The 23382-nt window shown below is 47.4% G+C and overlaps 6 protein-coding genes across 11 annotated transcripts; 3 read left to right on the top strand and 3 right to left on the bottom strand.

The window, feature by feature from the left end:
• Nucleotides 1-36: 36 nt before the first annotated feature.
• On the top strand, nt 37-4108 carry LOC128258450 (DNA primase small subunit). The gene is made up of 3 exons (XM_052990074.1): nt 37-221; nt 2688-2850; nt 2908-4108. Exons 2-3 carry the CDS (start codon nt 2697-2699, stop codon nt 4062-4064), a joined length of 1311 nt encoding a protein of 436 aa, XP_052846034.1. The 5' UTR covers nt 37-221; nt 2688-2696; the 3' UTR covers nt 4065-4108.
• On the top strand, nt 500-2600 carry LOC128258449 (PHAF1 protein CG7083). Its single transcript, XM_052990073.1, has 2 exons — nt 500-812; nt 877-2600. The coding sequence occupies exon 2, from the start codon at nt 882-884 to the stop codon at nt 2196-2198; it is 1317 nt and encodes a 438-aa protein (XP_052846033.1). The 5' UTR covers nt 500-812; nt 877-881; the 3' UTR covers nt 2199-2600.
• On the bottom strand, nt 4109-5957 carry LOC128258448 (heat shock 70 kDa protein 14). The gene has a single exon (XM_052990072.1). The coding sequence runs from the start codon at nt 5782-5784 to the stop codon at nt 4243-4245; it is 1542 nt and encodes a 513-aa protein (XP_052846032.1). The 5' UTR covers nt 5785-5957; the 3' UTR covers nt 4109-4242.
• Nucleotides 5958-6797: 840 nt separating this feature from the next.
• On the top strand, nt 6798-12763 carry LOC128258886 (rab GTPase-activating protein 1-like). Of its 3 annotated transcripts, none has more exons than XM_052990858.1 (9): nt 6798-7717; nt 8015-8290; nt 8672-8855; nt 8918-9105; nt 9173-10275; nt 10334-10522; nt 10592-11311; nt 11377-11829; nt 12238-12763. In XM_052990858.1, the coding sequence occupies exons 1-9, from the start codon at nt 7411-7413 to the stop codon at nt 12403-12405; spliced, it is 3588 nt and encodes a 1195-aa protein (XP_052846818.1). In that variant the 5' UTR covers nt 6798-7410; the 3' UTR covers nt 12406-12763. The 3 variants fall into 3 exon arrangements, with proteins under 3 accessions (XP_052846818.1, XP_052846816.1, XP_052846819.1); XM_052990856.1 differs by having other exon boundaries at nt 8012-8290; XM_052990859.1 differs by lacking the exons at nt 6798-7717; nt 8015-8290 and having other exon boundaries at nt 8711-8853.
• A 51-nt stretch (nt 12764-12814) lies between these two features.
• LOC128258887 (uncharacterized) lies at nt 12815-17692 on the bottom strand. 2 transcript variants are annotated; one of them, XM_052990860.1, is made up of 6 exons: nt 17294-17692; nt 16901-17231; nt 16430-16837; nt 15240-15608; nt 14033-14737; nt 12815-13960 (listed from the first exon to the last, which is right to left on the bottom strand). In XM_052990860.1, exons 1-6 carry the CDS (start codon nt 17690-17692, stop codon nt 13053-13055), a joined length of 3120 nt encoding a protein of 1039 aa, XP_052846820.1. In that variant the 3' UTR covers nt 12815-13052. The 2 variants fall into 2 exon arrangements, with proteins under 2 accessions (XP_052846820.1, XP_052846821.1); XM_052990861.1 differs by having other exon boundaries at nt 13619-13974.
• On the bottom strand, nt 17675-22284 carry LOC128258888 (isocitrate dehydrogenase [NADP] cytoplasmic). 3 transcript variants are annotated; one of them, XM_052990863.1, is made up of 4 exons: nt 22124-22231; nt 19779-19913; nt 19273-19335; nt 17675-19189 (listed from the first exon to the last, which is right to left on the bottom strand). In XM_052990863.1, the coding sequence occupies exons 2-4, from the start codon at nt 19878-19880 to the stop codon at nt 17909-17911; spliced, it is 1446 nt and encodes a 481-aa protein (XP_052846823.1). In that variant the 5' UTR covers nt 19881-19913; nt 22124-22231; the 3' UTR covers nt 17675-17908. The 3 variants fall into 3 exon arrangements, with proteins under 3 accessions (XP_052846823.1, XP_052846825.1, XP_052846824.1); XM_052990865.1 differs by lacking the exons at nt 19273-19335; nt 19779-19913 and having other exon boundaries at nt 17675-19159; nt 22124-22284; XM_052990864.1 differs by lacking the exons at nt 19273-19335; nt 22124-22231 and having other exon boundaries at nt 17675-19159; nt 19779-20296.
• Between the last annotated feature and the right edge of the window lie 1098 nt (nt 22285-23382).

The raw sequence follows: 23382 nt of genomic DNA, 5'->3' as shown, positions 1-23382 counted from the left end.
TTTATTTAGTGCTGGTAAGCGTTAGGAGAGTAGTGTTAGCAGTCGTCGAAAATCAGTTGTTGTTTACAGGCAAGGTTCCTGCTGGTGTCTGACAAAATCGCTTGTTTTTTTCATAAAAAAACACAATTCAATAACTAAAAGAAGTGCAAGTGAAGCTTTAAACCTTAAAGAATCTGAGAAACTTGAAGGGTCTCCAAAAACATTCCCGTTAAGCCCAAAAAGTAAGTTTCAAATTTTACTATGGCACTCTTATAAAAAGCGCGCGAAAATATAGTAACAGCTGTTGCGTGCTTAACCAGCGTTGCCAGCTGTGCTGATAAAATTAAGCAATATCATGAAATATTTGCTAAGTAATTTTTATATTTAAGTTATTTACTAATTTCATAAACAAATGTAATTATTAAGGTCTTAGTAATGAAAATGTAGTGACAGAACCACACCCCATATGTTTTGCGATTTCGCAAATCAGCTGCCTGCGGCGATCCGGCAACGCCATTATTTTGTTATTATCTCATTTTTCTGCTGCGCATTTCGCCTTTGTCCGAATTTTTAGAAGAAAACAATACGATTTAACTCTGTGCCAGAGGGCACGACAAGTAGTTGAAAGATCACAAATATTAAGCAATTTTACGAGCGTTGCGTAACTGCATAAAAATAAACAAAAGCGTCAACTACCAAAAGCCAGAACCCACAAGCAAACAATCGAAGAAACAGAAAGTGCTGAAATAATAGCATTAAACTTACTTTGGCATTAATTGCGCATATATTCGATTAAATATATTCGCAATCAGCAGCTGATTTCACATATCAAGGTCAGTGGGTTCGTGATTCGAAGACACAAGCAATAACAAACAAAGATCGTCCCACAAAAAACAGAAAACATGCTAGATCTGGAGATCCTGCCGGAGAATTCCTTGGGCTGCGATGCCTGGGAATTTGTGCTGGGCATGCACTTCTCGCAGGCCATCGCCATCATCCAGTCGCAGGTGGGCATCATCAAGGGAGTCCAGGTCCTGTACTCGGACACCAATCCGCTGGGCGTGGACATTATCATCAACCTGCCGCAGGATGGCGTCCGTCTGATCTTCGATCCCGTCATCCAGCGCCTGAAGACAATCGAGGTTTTCAACATGAAGCTGGTAAAACTGCGGTATGGCGGCGTCTACTTCAACTCCCCGGAGGTCCTGCCCAGCATCGAGCAAATCGAGCACTCCTTCGGAGCCACCCATCCCGGGGTTTACGATGCAGCCAAGCAACTCTTTGCCCTACACTTCCGCGGGCTCAGCTTCTACTTCCCGGTGGACAACAAGCTGCACTCAGGCTACGCCCATGGACTGGGCTCCCTGGTCTTTCTGAACGGAGCCTCGCCTGTCGTGTCCAAGATGTCCCTGTACGCGGGCAGCAACGTGGCGGAGAATAGGGCTCCATCTCTCCCGCTGGCCTGCTATCACCGTCAGATGTACTTGGAATCGGCTGCAGTACTCCGCACCTCGTTTGGTCACACAAAGGGCCTGAAGCTGAAGCTCTTCACGGAGGGCTCAGGCCGAGCATTGGAGCCACGTCGTCAGTGTTTCACGCGGGAGCTGCTCTTCGGCGACAGCTGCGAGGATGTGGCCACGAGTTTGGGTGCACCCAATCGCATCTTCTTCAAGAGCGAGGACAAGATGAAGATACACAGCTCGAGTGTGAATCGGCAAGCGCAGAGCAAGCGGAGCGACATCTTTTTCAACTACTTCACGTTGGGCATCGATGTGCTGTTCGATGCCAGGACGCAGACCTGCAAGAAGTTTATACTGCACACCAACTATCCGGGGCACTTTAACTTCAACATGTACCATCGCTGCGAGTTCCAGTTCCTGCTCCAGGCTGATCGCCCGTCGATGAGCGACAGTGGCCATGATCTGGTGACGCCCACGAAGCAGGACCATGTGAATATAAGCGCCTACACCAAGTGGGATGAGATCAGCAGCGCGTTGGCTACCTCAGAGCGGCCAGTGGTGCTGCATCGGGCTAGCTCGACGAATACGGCGAATCCGTTCGGCTCGACCTTCTGCTACGGCTACCAGGACCTGATCTTCGAGGTTATGCCCAACAGCCACATCGCCTCGGTGACGCTGTACAATACGGCGCCGCCCAGGCAGCCGGCGCACTCCTGGCAGCAGCACAAGATGCAGGACATCCGCCTCACAGTGGCCTAGATTTGTTTGCTCCAGAGCTGGGCTCCCTTCGCTGCTCCATGATGCTGAACAAGGGAACGCCCGCCTGTCGTGTTCTAATCTTTAAGCTACAACAATGATCTAACCTAGGCATAAAGTAGACAGATATATTATATAGTAATATATATACATAATACACGTACATTTTCATCGTAAGCTAAGCCAATCATCGGACGAACTCTCTGACCAGGTTCATTCCGCCGTATTCCATTGTGTTAGCTCGATTCGATTTGTTTCGACCCATAACTGACAATTAATCAGCCTCGTACTTTTAACAATTGCATGTCGTTAATATATTTCAGTACTCTAAGCTACAATCGTGTATCTCTCTTTAAAAAAGAAAAAATCAAAAAAAAATATATAAATATAAGGTTTCGACAAGAATGTTGATGTTCCTTTGATTTAATTATGACCCAACGATTTAACAGGTTACAGTTTTGTTTTTGGATTTAACAAATGATTTATTTTCAGTCTGTAAAAATGCCAGAACTAGATCAGGAAAACCAAGCTCCAGAGCAGCAGACGTCAGCTGTGCCTGCCTACAATCCTGAGGTCCTGCAGGACATGCTGCCCGTGTACTACAGACGTCTCTTTCCCCACCAGCCCTTCTACCGCTGGCTTTCTTATGGGTTGAGTAAGTCTATCCATCTGTTGTCTAATTCAGATATCCACTAATTGTCTTACATTTCAGCTGAAGATGGTGTCTTCTGCAATCGTGAGATATCCTTTACGCTTCAGGACGATATCTACATTCGTTACCTATGCTTTGAAAGCCAGGCCGAGTTGGAAAAGGAGATCTGCTCGAGGAATCCAGTTAAGATCGATATAGGACCAGTGATGCACACTAGACCCAAGAACCATCGTACTGTTCCAGGAGGACTAACGCCCGTGCAACGTGAGCTGGTCTTTGATATTGACATGACGGATTACGATGATGTGCGCACCTGTTGCTCGGGAGCAGGCGTGTGCCTTAAGTGCTGGAAGTTCATGGTGCTGGCTGCGAGGATTTTGGATGTAGCATTGCGCGAGGATTTCGGCTTTGAGCACATTATCTGGATTTTCTCTGGACGTCGTGGTATCCATTGCTGGGTATGCGACCACCAAGCTCGTCACTTGGACGGACGTGGTCGCTTTGCCGTGGCGGAGTACCTGAACATCATTTCTTATATCAACTTCTCGGGCAGCAATTCACCCAGGTGTCCAATGGGAGATCGCCCGCATCATAGTTTAAAGCGAGCCCTGAAGATAGCAGAGCCCATGTTTGAGGAGATTATACTGGAGGATCAGAATTTGTTTGGTACGCCCAAGGGAGTTAGCAAACTCTTAAACATGGTCCACGATGATCCGGCCCGAGGCGATCTGGAATCGTATCTGCAAAAGAATGTAGAGGACGGAGCACACTCGCGACTCGTGTGGGAGAGCTTTATCAAGTACGCCAACTCCATGAGAACGTCCACGGCAAACGCCTGGAGTCGCAAGCTCAAGAACATAGTGCAAGAAGTCCAGCTGGGACTGCTCTATCCACGTTTGGACATCAACGTCACCAGGGGATTCAACCATTTGCTGAAGGCCCCATTCTGCATTCATCCGGCAACAGGAAAGGTTTGTGTGCCATTCAGTGTGAGTGCTGTGGCCAAGTTTGATCCCACCACGGTGCCAACAATCACCCAGCTGCTCCACGAGATCAACGCTTTCGATGACAAGAGCAAGAGCTACATGGAGGCGCCGGAGGACAAGAGCCGGATCAAGGACCACAAGAAGACCAGCATGTTCAAGGGCGTTGTGGTTTTTGAGGAATTTCTGCGTAAACTGGAGCGCAGCCATAAAGCTGCCACTTTGCAGTTTTAAAAATAATTTTAAGAGCTAAGATAAAATTAAACATGGTATAAATATTTAAACTTTCTTTTCGTTTCTCGTTTGCCGCTTTCGGATTTATTTTTATTTTGTGTTTGTTTTGTAATCATTAGGCTAGCAACAATAAATAGACTAGGCGACAGCGCACCGATTCCGGGTCGAAGTCCGGCTCTCACATGCAGCGCAGTCGCACCAGCGGCACCACGTTGCCGTCCTTATCGTCCAGGTCCACCTCGACCTCCAGCTGGTAGAGTCCATCCTCCGGCGTCGTGCTGTTCGGCAGGCGGGCCAGTATTTCGCTCTCTCCGGTGCGCAGCTTAAAAGAAGCGGCCCCATTGTCTCCTTCAGCACCCTTGCCCTCCTCAGATTGAGGCAGTGATATCCGTATCTTGGCGGGCAGAACGCTACCTCTTCCGAGGACCAGCTTGGCGTTGGCCTCGTCATTGCCATGCCAGATGAACAGATCATCCTCGGACACCACACAGTTATCGTCCTTGTGGAGCTGCTGTTCAAGCGGTTCAATCAAGCACACTGCCTGGCGCGCGCAGCCGATGGCCACCACCTCGTCCGCCGAATGGCTGTTGTGGAGCTTGGCGTCCGGAAAACGAGCGCCTACAGCCGCCTGAAGCTTTGGGATCTGCATGGTGGCTCCGAGGAGCACAATGTCATCGATGCTACTCAAGCCGGGGTGCTCTTTTTGCGCCTGCTCCACACACTCGCTAAGTTGCTGAATAAGATTGTTGATCACCGGCTGGATAAGACTCTCGAAGCGAGCCCGCGACATCTGGGCATTGAAGTCAACGCCGTCCATCAGGGAGTCGATATACAGTTGCGTGGAGGGCATCGTGGTCAAGATGTGCTTGCAGTTGGCGGCGGCGGTGCGGATCTTGGCAATCGAGCGACGCGACTCGTGGGGATCCAGCTTGTACTTGCGGCGGAACTCCTCGCAGATGAACTGCACCAAGGCCTCGGTGAACTGGCGACCACCGATGGGGAAGGGTCCGAAGGTGGCCAACTGAACGAACAGGCCGTTTTGCACAGCATAGAAGGCAATGTCGCTGTAGAGGCCACCGCATTTGATGGTCAGCACATGGCGGCGCTGCTCCGCTTGCTCCTCGCCGATGCTGTAACCCAAAACAGCAGCCGTGGGCTCGGCAATGATCTGAGCCACGTGGAAGCCGGCGGTTTGAGCAGCTTCCGCTAACAGTTTGTAGGCCGGGGCGGGATAGTAGCTTGGTATGGAGAGGACGGCGATGGGCGCCTGTTCCCCGTCCGTGTGGTATTGATGGGCCAGCTCCAGTTCGGCGCGCAGCAGCTCGACCGTCACCTGGTAGGCGCTCAGGTCCTTGGTCACCACCCGGTCGTCCTGGTCCTCCTTTTCGGAGGGCACCGTGTGCTCCATGCGGAACACCAGCTCCTCCTTGTCAAAGTCGCAGGGGATCTCCTTCAGCGCACTGGCCAGTTTCTCTTCCGTGAGCTGCTCCTTGGGCTGCAGCAGCTGGAAGCTGTGGGCTACCGCCTGGCGCGGGCGCGTGCCCATTTTCTGTTTGGCCGTGAGGCCGCATTCGATCTCCGAGACTCCGTCCCAGAGAAGGCACGCCTGGGACACACGGTCGCCCTGTTTGTTGGCGATCACCTCCGCCTTGCCGTCTGCTCGCACGTGGGCGATGCAGAGCGTGCTGTTGCCAATCTTGATGCCAAATCGCGGCCACATCTTTTGGGAATCGGATTCGGAAGCAGGAGTATACCGAATTTAGGAATTATCTACACAAAATGCGACGAATTAACGCGCACGTTTTTTTCCTGCACGCGCGGTAGTGTTGTAGGGCAGTGTTGGCAAATGCTCAAGATGTTATGAAGAGAGTGATGACACTAGTTCGATAAGATTAACTCGAGCTCAACATTTCCTTTAATATGGAATAAAGTTATTTTGCGTTCTAATATTTTTCAATGCAAGGGATATATTTAAACAGTGTTAGGAAAGGTACTAGTTTTTTGGATCTATGTATGTATCTAGGTAAGATAAAAGGTACAAAAAAGTAATAAACAATTCTTTAATACAATATTTTTTTAAGTTGTTATACGTTCTGTATTGTGTACACGCCCTGGTAATTAATAATTGTTGTAGGAGAAACATGTAACAAGAACAATTTTGTATCTTACATGTGCGGTGGAATTAACTTTTCTTAAGTTTGCAGTGACATTATTTATTTTTTATTAACATATCGTGGAATTTAAAAACAAAATTGATTAAAAGAAATTTCAGTACCTAAATATCTATAATAGCAAATTCCTAAGGTAAATAAATATCTGTATTCAGGTAGGGTAAGGTATTTATTTACCTATGTAAGGCATAAGGTATCATAAAAGTTTACCTGGGTACGTATCTATGTACACCCCAACTCTGGTTTTAAGCGAGCTATAAAAATTACCTCAAGCAGTAGTTTATTAAGCTAGATATTATATGGTAAATATATAAAAATAAATAAATACAAATTAATCTCTTTTGATTAATTCATGTATTGAACCATAAGCTTATAAAAAACTATCAAGTGAAAAATTTTATATTTCCAAATCAGTTTTTGGAGTACCCCTTCTAAAAGTACTGCTAGTAATCGATCCTTTTGAAAATAATTGCTTGCCAACACCAGTTGCCAACACCAGTTGCCAACACCAGTAGCGTCTAGTACTGTACAACGCTGAACAGCTGTTCCCTATCGATAGGCATGCCCAAATATTGACCTGCTTTTGGCCAGCACTAGCTGAAAAATATGTAAACAAAACAGAGGCAAAATTGCATGAAAATTGCTGAAAAGCCCGTGAAAAACATAGCAAAACGGGGTTTAAACAATATGACACAGTTTTGCAGAGTGTTGGTTATTAAATAGAAACCAAAGTGTTTTTAGAAAGCAGTTGAAGCCATTGCGGTTAACGAAAAATCCATAGGAATCCGATCGCAAGGCGACGGCAGCTAACTGTTGACCCCGCCGACCCCACCACCCACCACCCCCTTTTGACACGCCCCCCGCGAAGTGGGCGCTGTGTGACATACATGCGCGTGTGTGTACGCCCCCAAAAGCCCAACAAAACCGTACCGATTCGTCATCGATTTACGGCGGAACCAAGCCAAACAATGCGACTCCGCTGAAAATTGGACAAATTAAAACCGAAATCTATAAAAAGCCAGTGCCGCGGCCTTGGAGCAGAAATTGATTTGTTTATCTGCCCTGAAAATGCGCAATTCATAGGGCTCACGAATAAAGAAAATCAGGAGCTCGCACACAACAAAGAGCAACCCATTTTGGAGTCCCCGGACCTAAGGCAACCTTGAGTGTTCGGAATGGATGATAATCTGAGCACGAAGTCCTCGGAATCCTCGATAACGACCAGCGGGGAGTACGAAATAGTGACCGACAGCAATGTGGCCAGCCCCATGGAGCAGGTGAAGCAGGTGGTCACCCAGGAGAGGATTAAACCGGAGGAGGGCAGCAAACCACCCACCTCGCTGAGTGCTCTGGCCCTTTCCTCCCCCGAAGCTGGGGGAGATCGCTCGCCCACACTGGACATGGCCCACAATCGCAACCTGAGCGACATGCAGCACGAGATGACGGACGCTCTCAAAGATCTGGAGCTGGAACGCGGCGTAGGTGAGTACGAAACCACAACTGAGAGGGTGGAATCGGTTTCCCCAGGTCCCATAACCTAAACTCAGTCGCTGCCCAGCGCCAGCTGTGTACACATCGTCGCTCCAAAATTGAAAACACCATTCGATAGCTAAGCCCAGCCAGCTGCAATCTTATCGGGGCAGAGCCGCAGTGCTTTGCTGTCATGGCAACAATCGACAAACAAACGGAATAATAATACTTTCCTTAAACAAAATTCTCCTCAATTCGTTTCTTGTTATTGCTCGCCGCGTAATTGTCAATTAAAATATTTTGCAGCAGCCGCTGGGGAGAAGATCGCGCAACGCGTCCCAAATTACCAGCAAAAGTCCCTGACCTTGCCGCTCACGGGATCCGGCGGCAGATCTGCCGATCCCGAGATGCGTTTCCCCTGCACCCTGTTCTCGCCCAAGAGCGAGGAGACCCTGGACGACGCCTCCAGCTCCAACAGAGTGGGCCACTCGGTGTTCTACGACTGCATTGACGCCAGTCCCGCCTGCGTCGAGGAGAAGCAGGATGCCATGAAGCCGGAGAAGGGCGACACTACCGACGAGGAGGGTGAGTGACCTTAAATCGGGAAAAAACTTGGGTTTCCAAGTGAGTAGGGCTCTTAAAGTAAACTTCAGAGTGCTTTTTCTGAAGTGTGCTCAACACAAGTAACAATTATCTCAAAGACTACTACTGGTTTAAATTTACACTCTTGCTCTAAATATTTTTTTTTAATATTTTACACAACATAAAATATTGTGTATTTCCTCATTGTTTTTGGAGTTGTAGTTAAAGTGATTTCAAATCTCTTTCTCTACATATTGCATTTCTAATTTTGTTAATTAAATAGATAGTTTTAATTATTATTTTTGTATAATCGATTTTTAATTATTAACAAATATCAGAGATTTGTAATTTTATATAACGAAATCCTATGGTTTATTCCCACAGTTTCTGAGATCGATCAGGGCTGCACCATATTCTCCGGAGTCACTTACCTGGGCGCCGCCAACATCAATGCCCCCAAGTCCGAGACGGAGGTCTATCGCATCATGGGCGAGCTGAACAGTGGCTCCAAATCGGTGGGCCTGAAGATCACCGTGAGCATTCCCAACTGCTCTGATGGCCTGGTGGTGTGAGTAAAGTTGTTACTGCCCCTAGAGTGACTCACTGAGCGACATCATGCTCCTCTTACAGCCTCCACGATGCGGAGAGCAATACGATTATTGCCACCTACGAGATATCCAGCATTATCCTTTACTATCGTGGACCAGTGGACACGGTGGAGAATGGGTGCTTCGCATTCACTTGGCTGCATGGCGACGCATTGTTCCAGTGCCATGTATTCCGGTGCCATATTCCCGAGGCGGTCAATCAAGTCAGCGGTGAGTCAGATCATCAAGTTCGCCTGAGAGTGATTTCATCTGGTTAATTTTAAATCTCTGCCCGCAGCCTGCTTCCAGAAGGCATTCCAGACGTATCCGCCCAGCATGAGTTGCAGCCTCAACTCGGCCGTGGACATGGCCAATTCGGTGACTTCGGATGTAAGCGGGAATCCTCTGAACTCGGCCGGCTATGAGTTCATAGTGTCCTTGGAGATTCGCGAGAGGGTGGCCAAGAACTCGTATGCCGCAGTTCCGCGGGACAGGGGATGCTTTAAGCTGCGGGCGAACACAGATAAGGAGGTGTGCATCACAGTCAAACAGACTCCATCGAATATCCTTCAACCATTGCATATCGAACGATGTTTTGGAGTCTTGGTGGCGCCTGGGAAACTTGTCGTCCAAAAGGACATGCATCTCATTGACATGCACAGCATGGGATACCAACCTCCAGGTGGAACTGGTGGAGTTATTGCCGACTCAGACAGCAACTCGCAGCCAAATTCCACCTGGCCCTATACCATTCGAGCTGAGTGGAAGGCGCAGGAGAAGGCCTTTGAGCAGTTGAATCTTGAGTCGTCCAAGACCAATCTCACTGTGGCCGTGGACATAGTGATGCGTCGCATTCAGGAACCAGTCAGGTTCGTCATCGAGACCCCAGTGACCATTCAGTCGGCCAGCGAAATGCGCATTATGGATCACTTCATGTCCAAACGCCCGATGACGCTGCGCTTCTATTTGCACCTCAAGCGTACAGACGAGTCCAACTGGAAAGTGAGCAGTATTGATCCCTCGGAGGAGATCACAGAGCAGCCGGGTCACCAGCAGAGCTCTTCCTCGCTGCTCAAGATGGGCATGAATAATCTATCGCGCATCGTGCGCAGTTCGTCCATTGCCTCTATTGAGGATGACTGTCCTTCGGACTACAGCAGCGATGGAGATGAACCGCTGCTAAGTGGCACTGGTGAGGTGTCCAAGGATTGCTCGCAGGACACGCTGGACGAGTGGGATCCCATTCTGCGGGAGTGGGATGGCGAGAAGAGGCCCAAGAACCTGGCGCCCTTGGTTCGGCTCGGTGTTCCAGAGGCGCTGCGCGAGAAGATTTGGCAGAAGCTGGCCAACGTCGAGGGCAGGCTGGAGATGAACGACATGTACAAGATTCTGATCACCAAAGTACGTTGGTTAGCTATTACTATATTATAGTCAAAAGTAATGGCATATTTTCTTGCAGGAAACCAAGTGTGAGACCGTTATCCAGCGGGACATCCATCGCACTTTCCCGGCGCACAAATGCTTTAAAGAAACTGGTGGCTCTGGTCAGGATGCTCTCTTCAAGGTGTCCAAGGCGTATGCAGTGCACGACAGCGAGGTCGGTTATTGCCAGGGCCTGAGTTTCATTGCAGCAAGTCTGCTGCTTCATGTGAGTTATCAAAACAGTCGAGATACTATCTGTTAAACAAAACAACTTTTTATAAAACTCCTTTTTCAGATGCCTGAGGAGGATGCATTCTGTGTTTTGGTGGCCCTGATGTACGACTATGGACTCCGTGATCTCTACAAGGCGGGATTCGAGGTCCTTTATCTGCGCCTCTACCAACTGGAGCGGTTGATCAAGGATCAGCTGCCCAAGCTGCATGAGCATTTCACAGCCTGCGGCATTGAGACGCACATGTACGCCTCCCAGTGGTTCCTAACCTTGTACACAGCACGTTTCCCGCTGTGCTTTGTGTTCCACGTGCTAGATGTCTTTCTGCTGGACGGGCTGCCTGTGCTCTTCCAGGTGGCCGTGACCCTTTTGTCGATCTGTGAGTCCGATCTGAGACAGCTTGACTTTGAGGGAATTCTCAAGTATTTCCGGGTGACGTTGCCCAAGAAGTGCCGCAGTTCCAGCCAGGCGCGCAAGGTGATGAAACAAGCCTGCGAGCGTAAGATTAAAAAGCTGAAGCAGTACGAAGAAGAGTTCCTGCTGAAGAAGCAGCACAAAGAGCGTCTGGAGAAGGAGGCGCAGATCTACGAGAATCGCTTCGGCGAGGAGCGGCGCAAGATGCAGGCGGAGATTGATGCGCTCAATAAGCAGCTTACCTCCGCCAAGGAGCGAGCTGTGGAGAAGGAGAAGAAGCACACGGGCATTATACAGGAATACAAGCAGATCATCCAGCGCCAGGAGCAGGACATGAACACGCTCAGCGAGACTCTGGGCAAGGTGATGGTGAGTGGTCGAGCAATTAACATTCGCTAGCCCAAAAATGTATTTATTCATCGCTTGCCTTACAGCACATGGTTTCCAACTGCAGGGATTGCCAGCAGAAGATTGACGCCGGCAACGACAATGCCAAGTCGGATGGTGGAAACGCCAGGCGGCAAACCGATGCCATGCGGAATGCCAATGAGCATCCACTGGGTCCGCTAGATCCGCTGAACGCCGCCTCGCAGCGCATCCGCGAACTGGAGCTGGAGCTGGCCCAGGCTAAGCTGGCCCAAGTGGAGGCGGAGTGCAAGAACCAGGACCTAAACCATCAGCTCAGTAACACGCTCAGTGAGATGCAGACCAACCGCAACAGCTGGCAGCCCTGGCTCTCAAAGACCTTCAACTCGCTACAGGAGAAAGTGACCACCCGTGGCGGCCATCGGGATAATGGCAGTGGCGGACCCACGCCCACATTCCAGTCTTACATGGGCCAGGCGCCCACCACCCTCAGCGAGGCCAGCTCACCCAGCGGCAATCAGGTAACTTAGGGACCAGTGATCCGCCCCCACCATCATGACCGAAACATGCACAGCTTATTTTTAGTTTTTGTACGTTTAATTTCTATAATTAAGACAAAGGTAGTCAGCCCGAGAGCTGAGCTCCAGGAATGTTGTCGAAATACTTTAAGCTCTCTGGCATACCCAACCATTACTTACCATTGTTTAATTTATATACGCGCCCACTCTCACATTATGACATACATGAAGAATCTTTATTTAGTCGACTTTATACAGGCATTGAACCTTCCTGCTGTTTCTGTTAGCTCCCTGAACCCCCTGGGTTGCTTATGATTTAATTGATATTTTGCGTTGCAAATAAAACCACGTGTATATAACATACTTAATCCGATTCTTTTGGTCCCGCCACCGCCCCCATTGGCCGCCCAGGAGTACAAGACCTTTGCATTTGCCTCGGTGGGTGGGTCACCGAAGTTGCCCAGCAAATTCCAGGCCACCAAGCTGCGCAACAGCATCGACAGTCTGCGCAATATAGTGGTGCCCCTGGACACCGGCAAGTCGCTAGCCGAGAATCTCAAACAGCAGCTGCAGCAGTAGGATCTACTGATCTGCGGAAAAGGTACTACAGATACGGCCTAGGTGGCTCTGGATAGCAGGCAGTCCTATGGCATTGACTACGCCTTGGTATTATTTATCATATTCGTCTATATATACATATACAAATGTGCATTTTGATTTCCATATATACGCGAGTAATAGACATTTATTGTTTTGCACCTTTGAGGCACCCCAAGGCCAGTGCCTGCCAAGGTGTGCCCCTGATCAGCTGGCTGGGTTCGAGGCGATCTCAACAGTACTTTGTAGTTTTGACTTGATTTGGGCACAGTTTGGCTCGCACTGGCCAAAGCTACACGTATAACGCTATAAATGAATAAAGTAACCACTAAAATGCTAACTATCTGTAGATATTTATTCTTTTTAGGGTGTGATATACATAATATCTAATAGACGGTATATACATACTTTGAGACCTGTTCCCAATCTAATTTTTGACTAAAATTAAACATAATAATTTAAGTTTTAAAGAATTTCCTCAAAATGTTTGAGAACACCCAAAAATATTGTATTGCTAATCATCTTGTCAATCATATTCGAATGAGGAACAGGTCTACTTAACTGTGACCAGATCCCGACCAGAATCACACTAGTCTTTAATACTATCGTTCCCACGGACATTCCCCAACTTAGATAAAGAACAGCCGCTGCACTCCCTCGGCTCTTTTCTGTGGCGTCGACACCGTCATGGCCGCATAGTTCATGAGAAGATCAGCCGACGAACTGCGCTGGATGAGCCGCCTTCTGCCGGCACTGCCACCTCCCGTGTTGCTAAAGGATCGACTCCTCACATGAGCGCGATGTCGCCGCTTGGGTCGCTGGGCTACGGCTCCAAAGCAGGACACCTGTTGCTCCCCTTCGCTCTCACTCTCGCTGTGGTTCGGCGGGCTTTCCTCTATCACATGGGACTGGAGGGTATGGTTGGAGTACTCCACTTCCCTGGTGATTGTGTCCGACTCACTTGACGCCTCTTCAGTCAATCGAGCTCGCTTTCCCACACTATAACTGGATGGATCCCGCGACAGCTCCGAGCCGAAGTTGCTGCTACTCCGCTCGTGGGGAAGATTGGTGCCGTAGCTCAGAAAATCTGGATACGGAAGATGCAGTTCATCGCCGGTGAAGGCCTCTGGCGAGGAAAAGGTGTGCCGCAATCGCTGGACCCTGTAACCCCTGCCAGGTGGCACCTGTTGCACAATCAACCACGATCGCTTTAGGTACGTGTGCTCCGTGCAGTTGCTGCTGGTCTGCTCCTGACTCTGGTTCTGGTTCTGATTTTGGTCCTGATTCTGGTCGGTGGTCACCGGACTCCCGGCCGACGTGGAGGGCAGGCCTAGAGTGAGTGAAATGCTGAGGGAGTCGCCTCCCTGGGTGCAGTCATCCGCCGTGCTACCGGGCGTCGTGGCTGACCCTGACCCACGCCCGTCGGCTGGGGGTAGTTCACCCCCAGCGGATAGCGGTGGCAGGCCCGCTGAAATCCCCACGGATTGGAGCCGGACCCTAGGCTCCTTTGCTGCCGGGAGAGACGTGCCTGCAGTGCCTGCAAGTGGGACTCTGTGGGTAAGTTAGCGACTGCAGGGCGGGATTGGGGTAAAGGTAGACCTAAACCTACCACATATAGCCGTTGCGAGGAGCATCCGCTGGGCCATCGTTTGCACCTGTTCGGCATCCTCGGTAGTGTCCGTGGCAGCCACTGCATGGGTCATGGCCGCCGCCGAGGTACTGGGCTGCTCTTGATCCCGCTCCAGGCTGCAGCTGTGATGGATTGGAAGCACGGATTGCATGGTGCAGTTGCTGTCGGCGCGACTGCAGCTCCGATCCCGAGGAGGTGGACGACGGGCGCGTCGCTGGCGATGTGGTTCCCTCAGCTCCTGCTGCATTCCCACCTTGATCACCTCCTCGTAATCGGGCGGTGCCTCGTAGCTCGGCGGCTCATCTGGCGTGCGATCCTCGTCCTGGCGATCCAGCAGCTCACTGATCGTCTGCAGGTGGCTCTGCAGTTCCCGCTGGTGACGTGCTCGCACCCCCATCCTGTACAGGATCACCATCCAGCCGGAAAGCACACCAAAGATTCCCAGCGTACTGATAATGAAGATGCCCGTAGCCGTCTTGAGATCCGGATATTGGTCTATCTTGGGGAAGTAGTAGTTGGGCTTGTGGGAGTACCAGCGGCGATCGTGGTGCAGGTGGGCCCAGTCCTCCTCGCAGGAATCCGGCTCATCAGAGCCATCCCCACAGTGGTCGAAGCCATCGCAGTGGAGTCGAATGGAGATGCAGTGGTTGTTCCCGCACAAAAATTCCGAGCCAATGTAGCAATCTAGGTATTAGGATAGTAGTGTTTTTACGATTATTATTATTATTTTTCTATTTTTTTCTCTTCAATATTTTGAGACTGTTGGGTCAAGATTTCAAGTAAATCGAAAGTTACAGACGACGACGAAGCGACAATCGCGTTTTTATAATGGATTTTAAAAAAAGAAAAAAAAAAGAAACAATTTTGTTTTAAAATTGTTTACTCATTTTCTATTCGACAATAAAAAGGACATCACAAAACTTGTATTTTAATTTCTGATTTTTTTAAACTAAAAACGTTAAATTAATTAGCAAAAATAGAAATTTTCAATTTCGAATTGGCCCCATTTGCCAATATTTTTAGATGCAACTTTTTGGTTCAAGAAACTTAAAATGACAATAATTAAAGTGTATAAAAATTAAATTGCACAACATTGTCTACATCTTAAAAAACAAAATCACGAAATCGTCTCTTTTTATGGTCTTGAAAACCCTCTTCAATAACCTTAGTTTAGGTTCGTACTCACTCAAGTAGTTGAACACACTATAAACGATGGCCAGTTTGGATGACATCCCGAATACCCCGCGCAGTCGGATGTAGTATCCATTGAGGATGGGCGCCACATGGCTCTCCTTGCTGAGTCCGTTGTTCGGCCACATCACGTTCTCGATCTCCACGGCATCGGAGGTGGTGCCCTGCCGGATGGTGAGCTCGGAACGGGCGGCCATTCCGTAAAAGTCGTCCACCCGCAGTGAGATGTGTGTCTTCATCATCATGTAGTTGTTGCCGGGCTTGATTATCCAGATGCAATCAAAGAGCCGCACGTCCGTGGCATTTTCGATCATGTTCATCATGGTGATGGCCCCACCGGGACCGGTGACCATTCCACCACAATCTAAAATTTTTTATTTTTATTAATTAAATGTTTGGGTTTAGGCTGAGTTCTAACAGCATTGTCCATTTAATTTCGAAACATAGTTGGAGGACATAATTGTGGGCATTTAATTACTCTGGTATTCAGCATTGCTTTGTTACATTATGTGATCCACTAAACTAATCCAAACGGCTTGTGTTATAAACGGTGCAACCTTCCCCATCACTGCATAACTAATTCAACCCCTTTCCAGCTTACATATGAGCGGTTGCCCCACTACCAGTTGGGCAATGATCCAATCCAAGAAATCGATTGTCTTACCAAACCAGACCTAACCAGAGTGTCACCCAGTTTCCACTTTAACGCCTTGCATTGACATTGATATTTGTGAAGAGCGCACCGCCCACTTCCTCTGCCAAAATCAATATGACAATTGCCTGCAGACCTTCAAGTGTCCGGCTAATCCGGCAATTATTCCAACGTCCCTATTCCTACACAGAAAACAAGTGTTAGCCGTTGTTAAAGTTTTCTGTTCGATCAAACTGGAAATCTACAAAGCTTTAAAGAGGTAAAAACAAATTTTTTTTCGAAAGGATTAAAAATGGTTTTGTACCTTTAAATTTTGTTAGCATATGGGTATTATAAATCTTCATTATATACTAATTAACAGTGAAAATAAATATAATATATTCCTAACCTCTTAAATGTATAAAACTATTTTGTCAAAAGTATTAAAAAGGTGACCACTTTGTATTTAATTATGTATTTGGGGATAGTCTAAATAGTAAATATGTCTTTCCAACATAGTATTCTGTTCAGTGTAATGAAATCCACCCACTCACCTGTGTAGGGCACCAGTCGTTCGTCCTTCAGCTGCTTGGACGACACGAAGCTAACTTCGGCCCGGAAACCCACTCCGGTGGCCGAATTTCCACGGAACTGCAGGAGTAGCGACTTTCCGCTGCTCACCGTGATGGGCGGACGGAAGTGCTCGCCCGTATAGGAGTCCAGCATCTGGCCATTGGAGTCGAAGATCTCCAGGGTGGAGGCGAGGCCCAGCTGGAAGTCGGTGAAGTCCAGCCGCACCTGGCAGTTGTCCGCCTCGCAGGTGAGGATGTGCTCGATGCCGTAGTCGCGGGGATATGGCATGGGGAAGTACGGCGTAGAGATCACCTGCGGTGATGAGTACTTCGCACTCCCATTGCCCACAATGGTCTGCTTGGGGGAACCACTCACTATCCGTACATTGCCTGATCCGGGGAAAACCTTGTTATAACCACCTAGCTTTAAACAGAGTAATCCCTTGATCTTACGCTCTGAGAAGTATTGCAGCGAAAAGACGTGGGCATTGTTGGTCCTGTAGAAGAACTTTAACTGCAGGGTTCTGGTTTTGCTCCGGAACACCTTGCCATCCCCGCAGAACTCCTGACCGGAAATGGTGGAGTCGTAGGGCGGCTCCGAGAACTGGATGTGCTCGCAGGGACACATGCTGGACTTGCCACCCGTGTTGCCGCAGCTCTTCGAGAAGTTCGCATAGGTGAAGGCCACCCGGATGACGCACTCGGCGCAGGTGACCAGCTCCAGGCTGCACTGGTACCACACATCTCCAGCCGCCGCACCGTTCTTGAAGCCCAGCGGTGAGCTCTGTTTCGTAATTCAAAGTTGCTGACCCAATCCCTTGGAGTACCGGTGGCGGAAACACTCACCCGATAGGCGGTGGTGGTCACATTCCGAGCGTGCAGTTCTCCGGCCGGACTGCCCAGCTCAAGGAAGTGCCGCCGCCCGTCCCAGTGGTTGCAGATATCCAGATCCCGGTAGCTACTGCTGGCCGGATATGCCGCTCCTGGCCAGCACAGCAGGCAGATCACGTAGGCCAGCAGGTAGCCATAGCCCAACACTTCGGCTAGCATCGATAGTTTCTGCCTCCTGAGTGGATCCTGATTCGCCGTCTTGCACCGACAAGTGTTGAAACACGACTGTGGCCACATCGCTGGCAAATCCAATAAACCCGGGCCCACGGGAAGCCGTACAAATGGACCGGCCCTTGCAACGAGGCCCACCCTCGACTGGGTTAAAGACCTCTCGAGTCCGGTATAAAAATACATTTATTTGAAATTTCTTTTCCGTAAGACGTTAAGGGGAAATCAGGGGTTTTGGCGTCTCGCAGAGACAATGAAACAGAGTAAAACATGTTGTTAGCCTAGGACACACACATCTACATAAACGAATGGAAATATAGTGAATATGGTGACGAGGACGAGGCTTCGCTGGGTGGTTCCCTAGAGGTGCGAGGCCTGCGGCTCGGACTGTGCGCCGGCTAGTCACTTGGCGGCGGCAGCGTTCTTGGCCAGGGCGGCCTCCAGGTTCTTGGCCAGCGTGTCCATGAACTCGAACGTCTCCTGGTAGTCCTTGCGCTCTACGGCGCTGATGCTGCCCTTGATGCAGATGGCCAGATCCTTGGTCATGGCGCCGCCCTCGATGGTGTCGATGCACACCTGCTCCAGGGTCTCAGCGAACTGCTTCAGCGGCTCGTTGCTGTCCAGCTTGGCGCGGTGCAGCAGGCCTCGGGTCCAGGCGAAGATCGAGGCAATGGGGTTGGTGGAGGTCTCCTTGCCCTGCTGGTAGAAGCGGAAGTGACGCGTCACTGTTCCGTGAGCGGCCTCAGCCTCCACGGTCTTGCCGTCGGGGCAGAGCAGGACGGAGGTCATCAGACCCAGAGAGCCGTATCCCTGGGCCACGGAGTCGGACTGCACATCACCGTCGTAGTTCTTGCAAGCCCACACGAAGCCACCCTCCGACTTCATGGCATAGGCCACCATGTCGTCGATGAGGCGGTGCTCATACCAGATGCCCGCCGCCTCGTACTCCTTCTTGTACTGCTTGTTGTACAGGTCCTCGAAGATGTCCTTGAAGCGGCCATCGTACTTCTTCAGAATGGTGTTCTTGGTGCTCATGTACAGCGGCAGCTGGCGGTCCAGGGCGAACTTGAACGAGGCGTGGGCAAAGTCCACGATGGAGTCGTCCGTGTTGAACATGCCCAGGGCGACGCCGGGGCCCTTGAAGTCATTGATCACCTCGTCGATCACCTGACCATCAGCACCCTTCCAGGTGAGGGTGAGCTTGCCGGGACCGGGAACGACATAGTCCACGGCCTTGTATTGATCGGCGTGGGCGTGGCGGCCAATGACGATGGGCTTCTGCCAGCCGGTGACCAAACGGGGAACATTCTTGCAGATGATGGCCTCACGGAAGACGGTGCCTCCCAAAATGTTACGGATTGTGCCGTTGGGCGACTTCCACATCTTCTTCAGCTTGAACTCCTCCACGCGCTTCTCGTCGGGGGTGATTGTGGCACACTTGATGCCGACATTGTACTTCTTGATGGCCTCAGCGCAGTCAATGGTCACCTGGTCCTCAGTCTTGTCGCGATACTCAATACCCAGATCGTAGGTGTGCAGCTCGATGTCCAGGAAGGGCAGGATCAGCTTATTCTTGATCGAGTCCCAGATGATGCGGGTCATCTCGTCACCGAGGACATCCACCACGGGTCCGGCAGGGATCTTCTGGGCCATCTGTTCGGGAGAGCATACCGCAAATGAGCGCTTGAGGGTGGTAAACAATGAATCTTATTAGCTAGGCGAAAAATGAATTGGTGACTGTAATCTGGCGTGTAAGGGGCATTCACCTCACTCACGACACTCATGGCACTCCTTTCATTATCCATGGATATCTTGTGCGTACTGGGTTCCTAGACACAGGCGATACAGGCGAAACTTAAATGAAGATGATGAAGTGTCATCCGGTCAAGACAAAGTGAACTTTGATCCGGCTGGGATAGGGTGGGTCGATTTGAATAGATGAAAAATACGCAAATCGAATAAAAGAGAATTTCCTATACAGTTTTTTTTAAAATTTGGTTTTAAAAAACCAAAATGGTATGATAATGTTTAAGCTTAAAAAGCTTATATAGATATTTAATAATCCTAAAATGGAAACAAAATAGTTTTGGGTAATTTATTTCTGGTTGTTGATTTGACTAGGCATTGTATACGTTGGATATTGTTAGTTTCGTTAAAAATATTAAGAAGTAAATTCGAACTTTCCGCACCTCAAAATATCGACCAACCCTATTTAAAAATTCGAAAAGCAAAGAGATTTAGGGCAACAGAGGAGGATACAATGAGAACCTACCGCGGCGCCGATGGCGAAATTGGCCCGGAAAACTGCCTGGGTGAACTGCGTCTGCCGGTGGACCGACGTCATCATGGCGGCGGTGCGTCGGAGGGCGAACATTTTACAACTTGTTATTTATTATGAATGAACCGACTGGAAACGAGAGACGAAACTGTTTGTCACCAATCTGGAACAATACAACAGACACTGGAACCCCGAGAAGGCGAGAAATCTCCGGACAAAAGAGCTGTAAGCGTCATCCGCGTCCTAACTCTAACTGATAACTGTAATGTGCTGTTATTCGCTGCAGTTTCAGACTCTCCGGGCCGTACAATCAAATTGTTGCGCAATCGACGTAATCGCAACGTACTAAACGGCTGGACAGATAAGATTTAGAACGCGGACTTTGATAAGCTGCTCTCACAACTCCCGGCGCACTTAAAAGCCACAGTTTAAATTAATAATGTAACAAAAGCGAATACAATCAACACTCGGCGTACTCGTAAACATGTAATCGTTATCGCCGGCTGACTTGTCAATCGCTTTTGCATTGCGGGTGGCACCCCCTCTCTTTCTTTTTGTCAATGCCTCTTTTTCGCTTGCTCTCTCCCACTGTCAACTGTTGCTTTTATCAGCTGGCAAAAACTTTCCACTATTGGGGGCTAAATACTTTTATTCTAAGTTCAGGGCCGACTTGATAATACATCTTCATATACATATATAAAAAATAGCGCGTGGCACTCAAATTTCTTTTTTCTTCACTTCATTTAAATTTTCCAACAGCTGGTACTTCTTAGGTATCGATAACAATAGCCGGCAGTGATGGGTAATGGGTAACATGTCAAAGCTTAGATAATTTTTGAACCTAGGCGCCAACGTCATTTGTTGTTGCGAGGGAGGCTCGCTCTGATAATCTCAAAGCGTCTACGTTTCTTATCGTCTCAGTCAATGCGTTCATTTGTATAACTAATCGCAATTGCGTGATTCTTTTTTTAAGTTTTCTTTTCAAGTATAATAATGACAGCGTCTAGCTTTTTAAATGGGTCTTTAGATCTACAGTTGTATCTTCCGCAATCTAATTAACATACCGAGGTGGCGCGATCACTGAACACGCCATAAGCTTAAGCCACAAAACAATATTTATGCTTTCACCAAATGAATTTCACAAGTGGGGTTTCTAGCCCGTCTGGCAGACTTCGAACACGGTGTATTCAATATCAAACTCCAATACACCCCTTCCACTTCTTTCCATTATGGCCGATAAGATTTGGCATTGGTAAATAGAATTGCGATGACGAGGAAAAAAATACTCCAGATTCTATCATCTTTAAATTTTTATTTAAAATTTGAACAGGTTTATTTGGTTATTTGATTATTTACTCTTTTTAAAACAACGTTCTTTTAAATAAAATTATTTGATTAGTAATATAAAAATCTTGAGGATAAAAATTTGTATAAATCTGTAGAAAATATTTTTTAGAACATTAAAACATTATAGCTTTTTAAAATTATTATCGTAAAAAAATAAATAGTAAGCAAGTGTTTTTTAAATTACAAATTTACGGCATTGCACAACGTGCACCTGTTTTAATTTTCTTACCTACTATACAATAAAAAGTAAAAATGTAACTTTTTACACACTCGTTAAAAATTTTAACAAATTTTAGAAAAACAATTATTAAGCCCAAAGATATTTTTAGTTGATTTTTTTTAGAAATACAAAGAAGTGATATTTCTTGTTCAGAAGGCCGGTCCTACTTTGAGTTTCAATGAGATAGGAGCCCTCGTCAGAATATCTGGAGATGTTCTCGAACAATCTAATTGCAAATATGCATAGTAATTGTATAGGTTTAATTAAAACTGTCGACACGAATTCAAGATTAAACTTTGGACAGCACCTGGAGAATCAGGTGGAAGAGAAAAGCCTGCCGAATGGGTTACGTGTCTGTCTCTGTCTCCCCAACTATGTATACCCCTTTCTTTCATCTTTTTTTCTTTTTTATCTATATCTCTCTTTTCGAGGGAGGCAAGCCGGTGCAAAAAAAAAAACAAACAGCGGCAGACAGATAAATTGTATATAAAAACAGACCGCTGGGGAAAGTTCGACGCTAAATAGGTTGGGGCCATGGGTTATGCATAAACTTAAACAACGCAAATTATTCGCATAAAAAAATGGCTCGAAATTTGCAGTTTACATATCACGACCGGTTAAGAAATTCTCCATTTTTAATCGCTCAGATATATGCATGTTAGCGGTATAAAAGCAGTAACTAATTGAGCGAGATGAGATTAAAGTGGCTGGTAGGTAGGGAGTCACTTTGGGATCGTTTTATATAACTCTCGAGTGCTTGTGCTTCACTTACCTTTCAGAATATTTAAATCGCCGGATTTAGAATGTAAGAACACAGACTAATTTTTTTGCTGACCGAAAATGGCGAACCACTCCCAACCAAACGCAACGAATAAGTGATTTGGCGACGACAACAATAAAGAGAAAGAAGTGGCCTGATGGCGAGCGCGTGGGAAAGATAATTTCGTAGATAAAAACATGTTTGGCCGATCAGCTGTTTTCTAAAAGCTTTTTCCAACTTTAAGCTTTAATTTGGAGTTCTCCAGCATTTAGCTTTGGTTCGTCTTAATGAACCGCCAAAACGCTGGCATTTAAATTACTAATGGCCAGATCTCCAGGGGAGCCAGCCAACTTGTGAGAGCAGCGTGCGACCGTTTGCTTTTACGGCACTAAAAGAAAATCCATAAAATGTGATCCAAAAGTGAAATGTTAGCCGAGCTCTCCAACTGGCCTTAAATATGCAAATAAAAAATCTGCAATCCGGTGTAGAGGCCGCTCTTTTAATGTGCGAAAGTGTGCTGCCGTCAAAACGCGAATGCTATGTTCTTCCGTAAAGGTCGACCTCCCGTGATCAGCTCCATACAGCCAACAAATAATCTCCATAATCATTTTTAAACTGGCAAAGGACTTTCTATACAATGAAAAAAAAATGCATTTGAAGACGTTTCTTCATTGGCTTAGCAACTTAATCCAAGCTCAAATATTAATAACTTTACATATATTTATAAAATTTTTAAATATATTTACCTTTAATTAAGAAAGACATTTAAATTGTATGTCTTCTTCTTATACCATAGTTATAAAAAACAAAATGTATTATAAAAAATAAAAGCTTATTAGCACTTGTATTTTTTAAAGTCTTTAAGCCATATTATTGGGACTGATTGGAAAGAAAATTACATTTGAAAATAATAATGCTATTTTTAGAACTGATTATTTTTTTAATAACTTTTTGTCTTAATATAAAAATACTCTTATAAGTATTCGAAATTCCGAAATGTGTTATTTTTGCCTGTGTTCCGTTTTTAATCACTTTCAACCTTTTTAAAACGAAATTTTGTTTTATTGTATTTTTAACATTATTTTTATTTTCTGTGTATTTTTATGAATGCAATATAATGGCAATAAATATAAAGTAGTTTTAACGTTTTAAGAGCGTAGACAAACAACTATTTTGTTGCGGACATTTACCCATCTCGTCGATACTTGTCTTAGTTATAAATAAATTTAATTTTGGTTATTATCTGTGGCTTAGCTTTCCTTACAATTGAC

The sequence above is a fragment of the Drosophila gunungcola genome (genome assembly GCF_025200985.1).
Source record: "Drosophila gunungcola strain Sukarami chromosome 3L unlocalized genomic scaffold, Dgunungcola_SK_2 000003F, whole genome shotgun sequence".
NCBI classification, from domain to species: Eukaryota; Metazoa; Arthropoda; class Insecta; order Diptera; family Drosophilidae; genus Drosophila; species Drosophila gunungcola.
The sequence above is the reverse complement of the archived record's forward strand: the minus strand, read 5'-3'. Positions and strand labels throughout refer to the sequence as shown.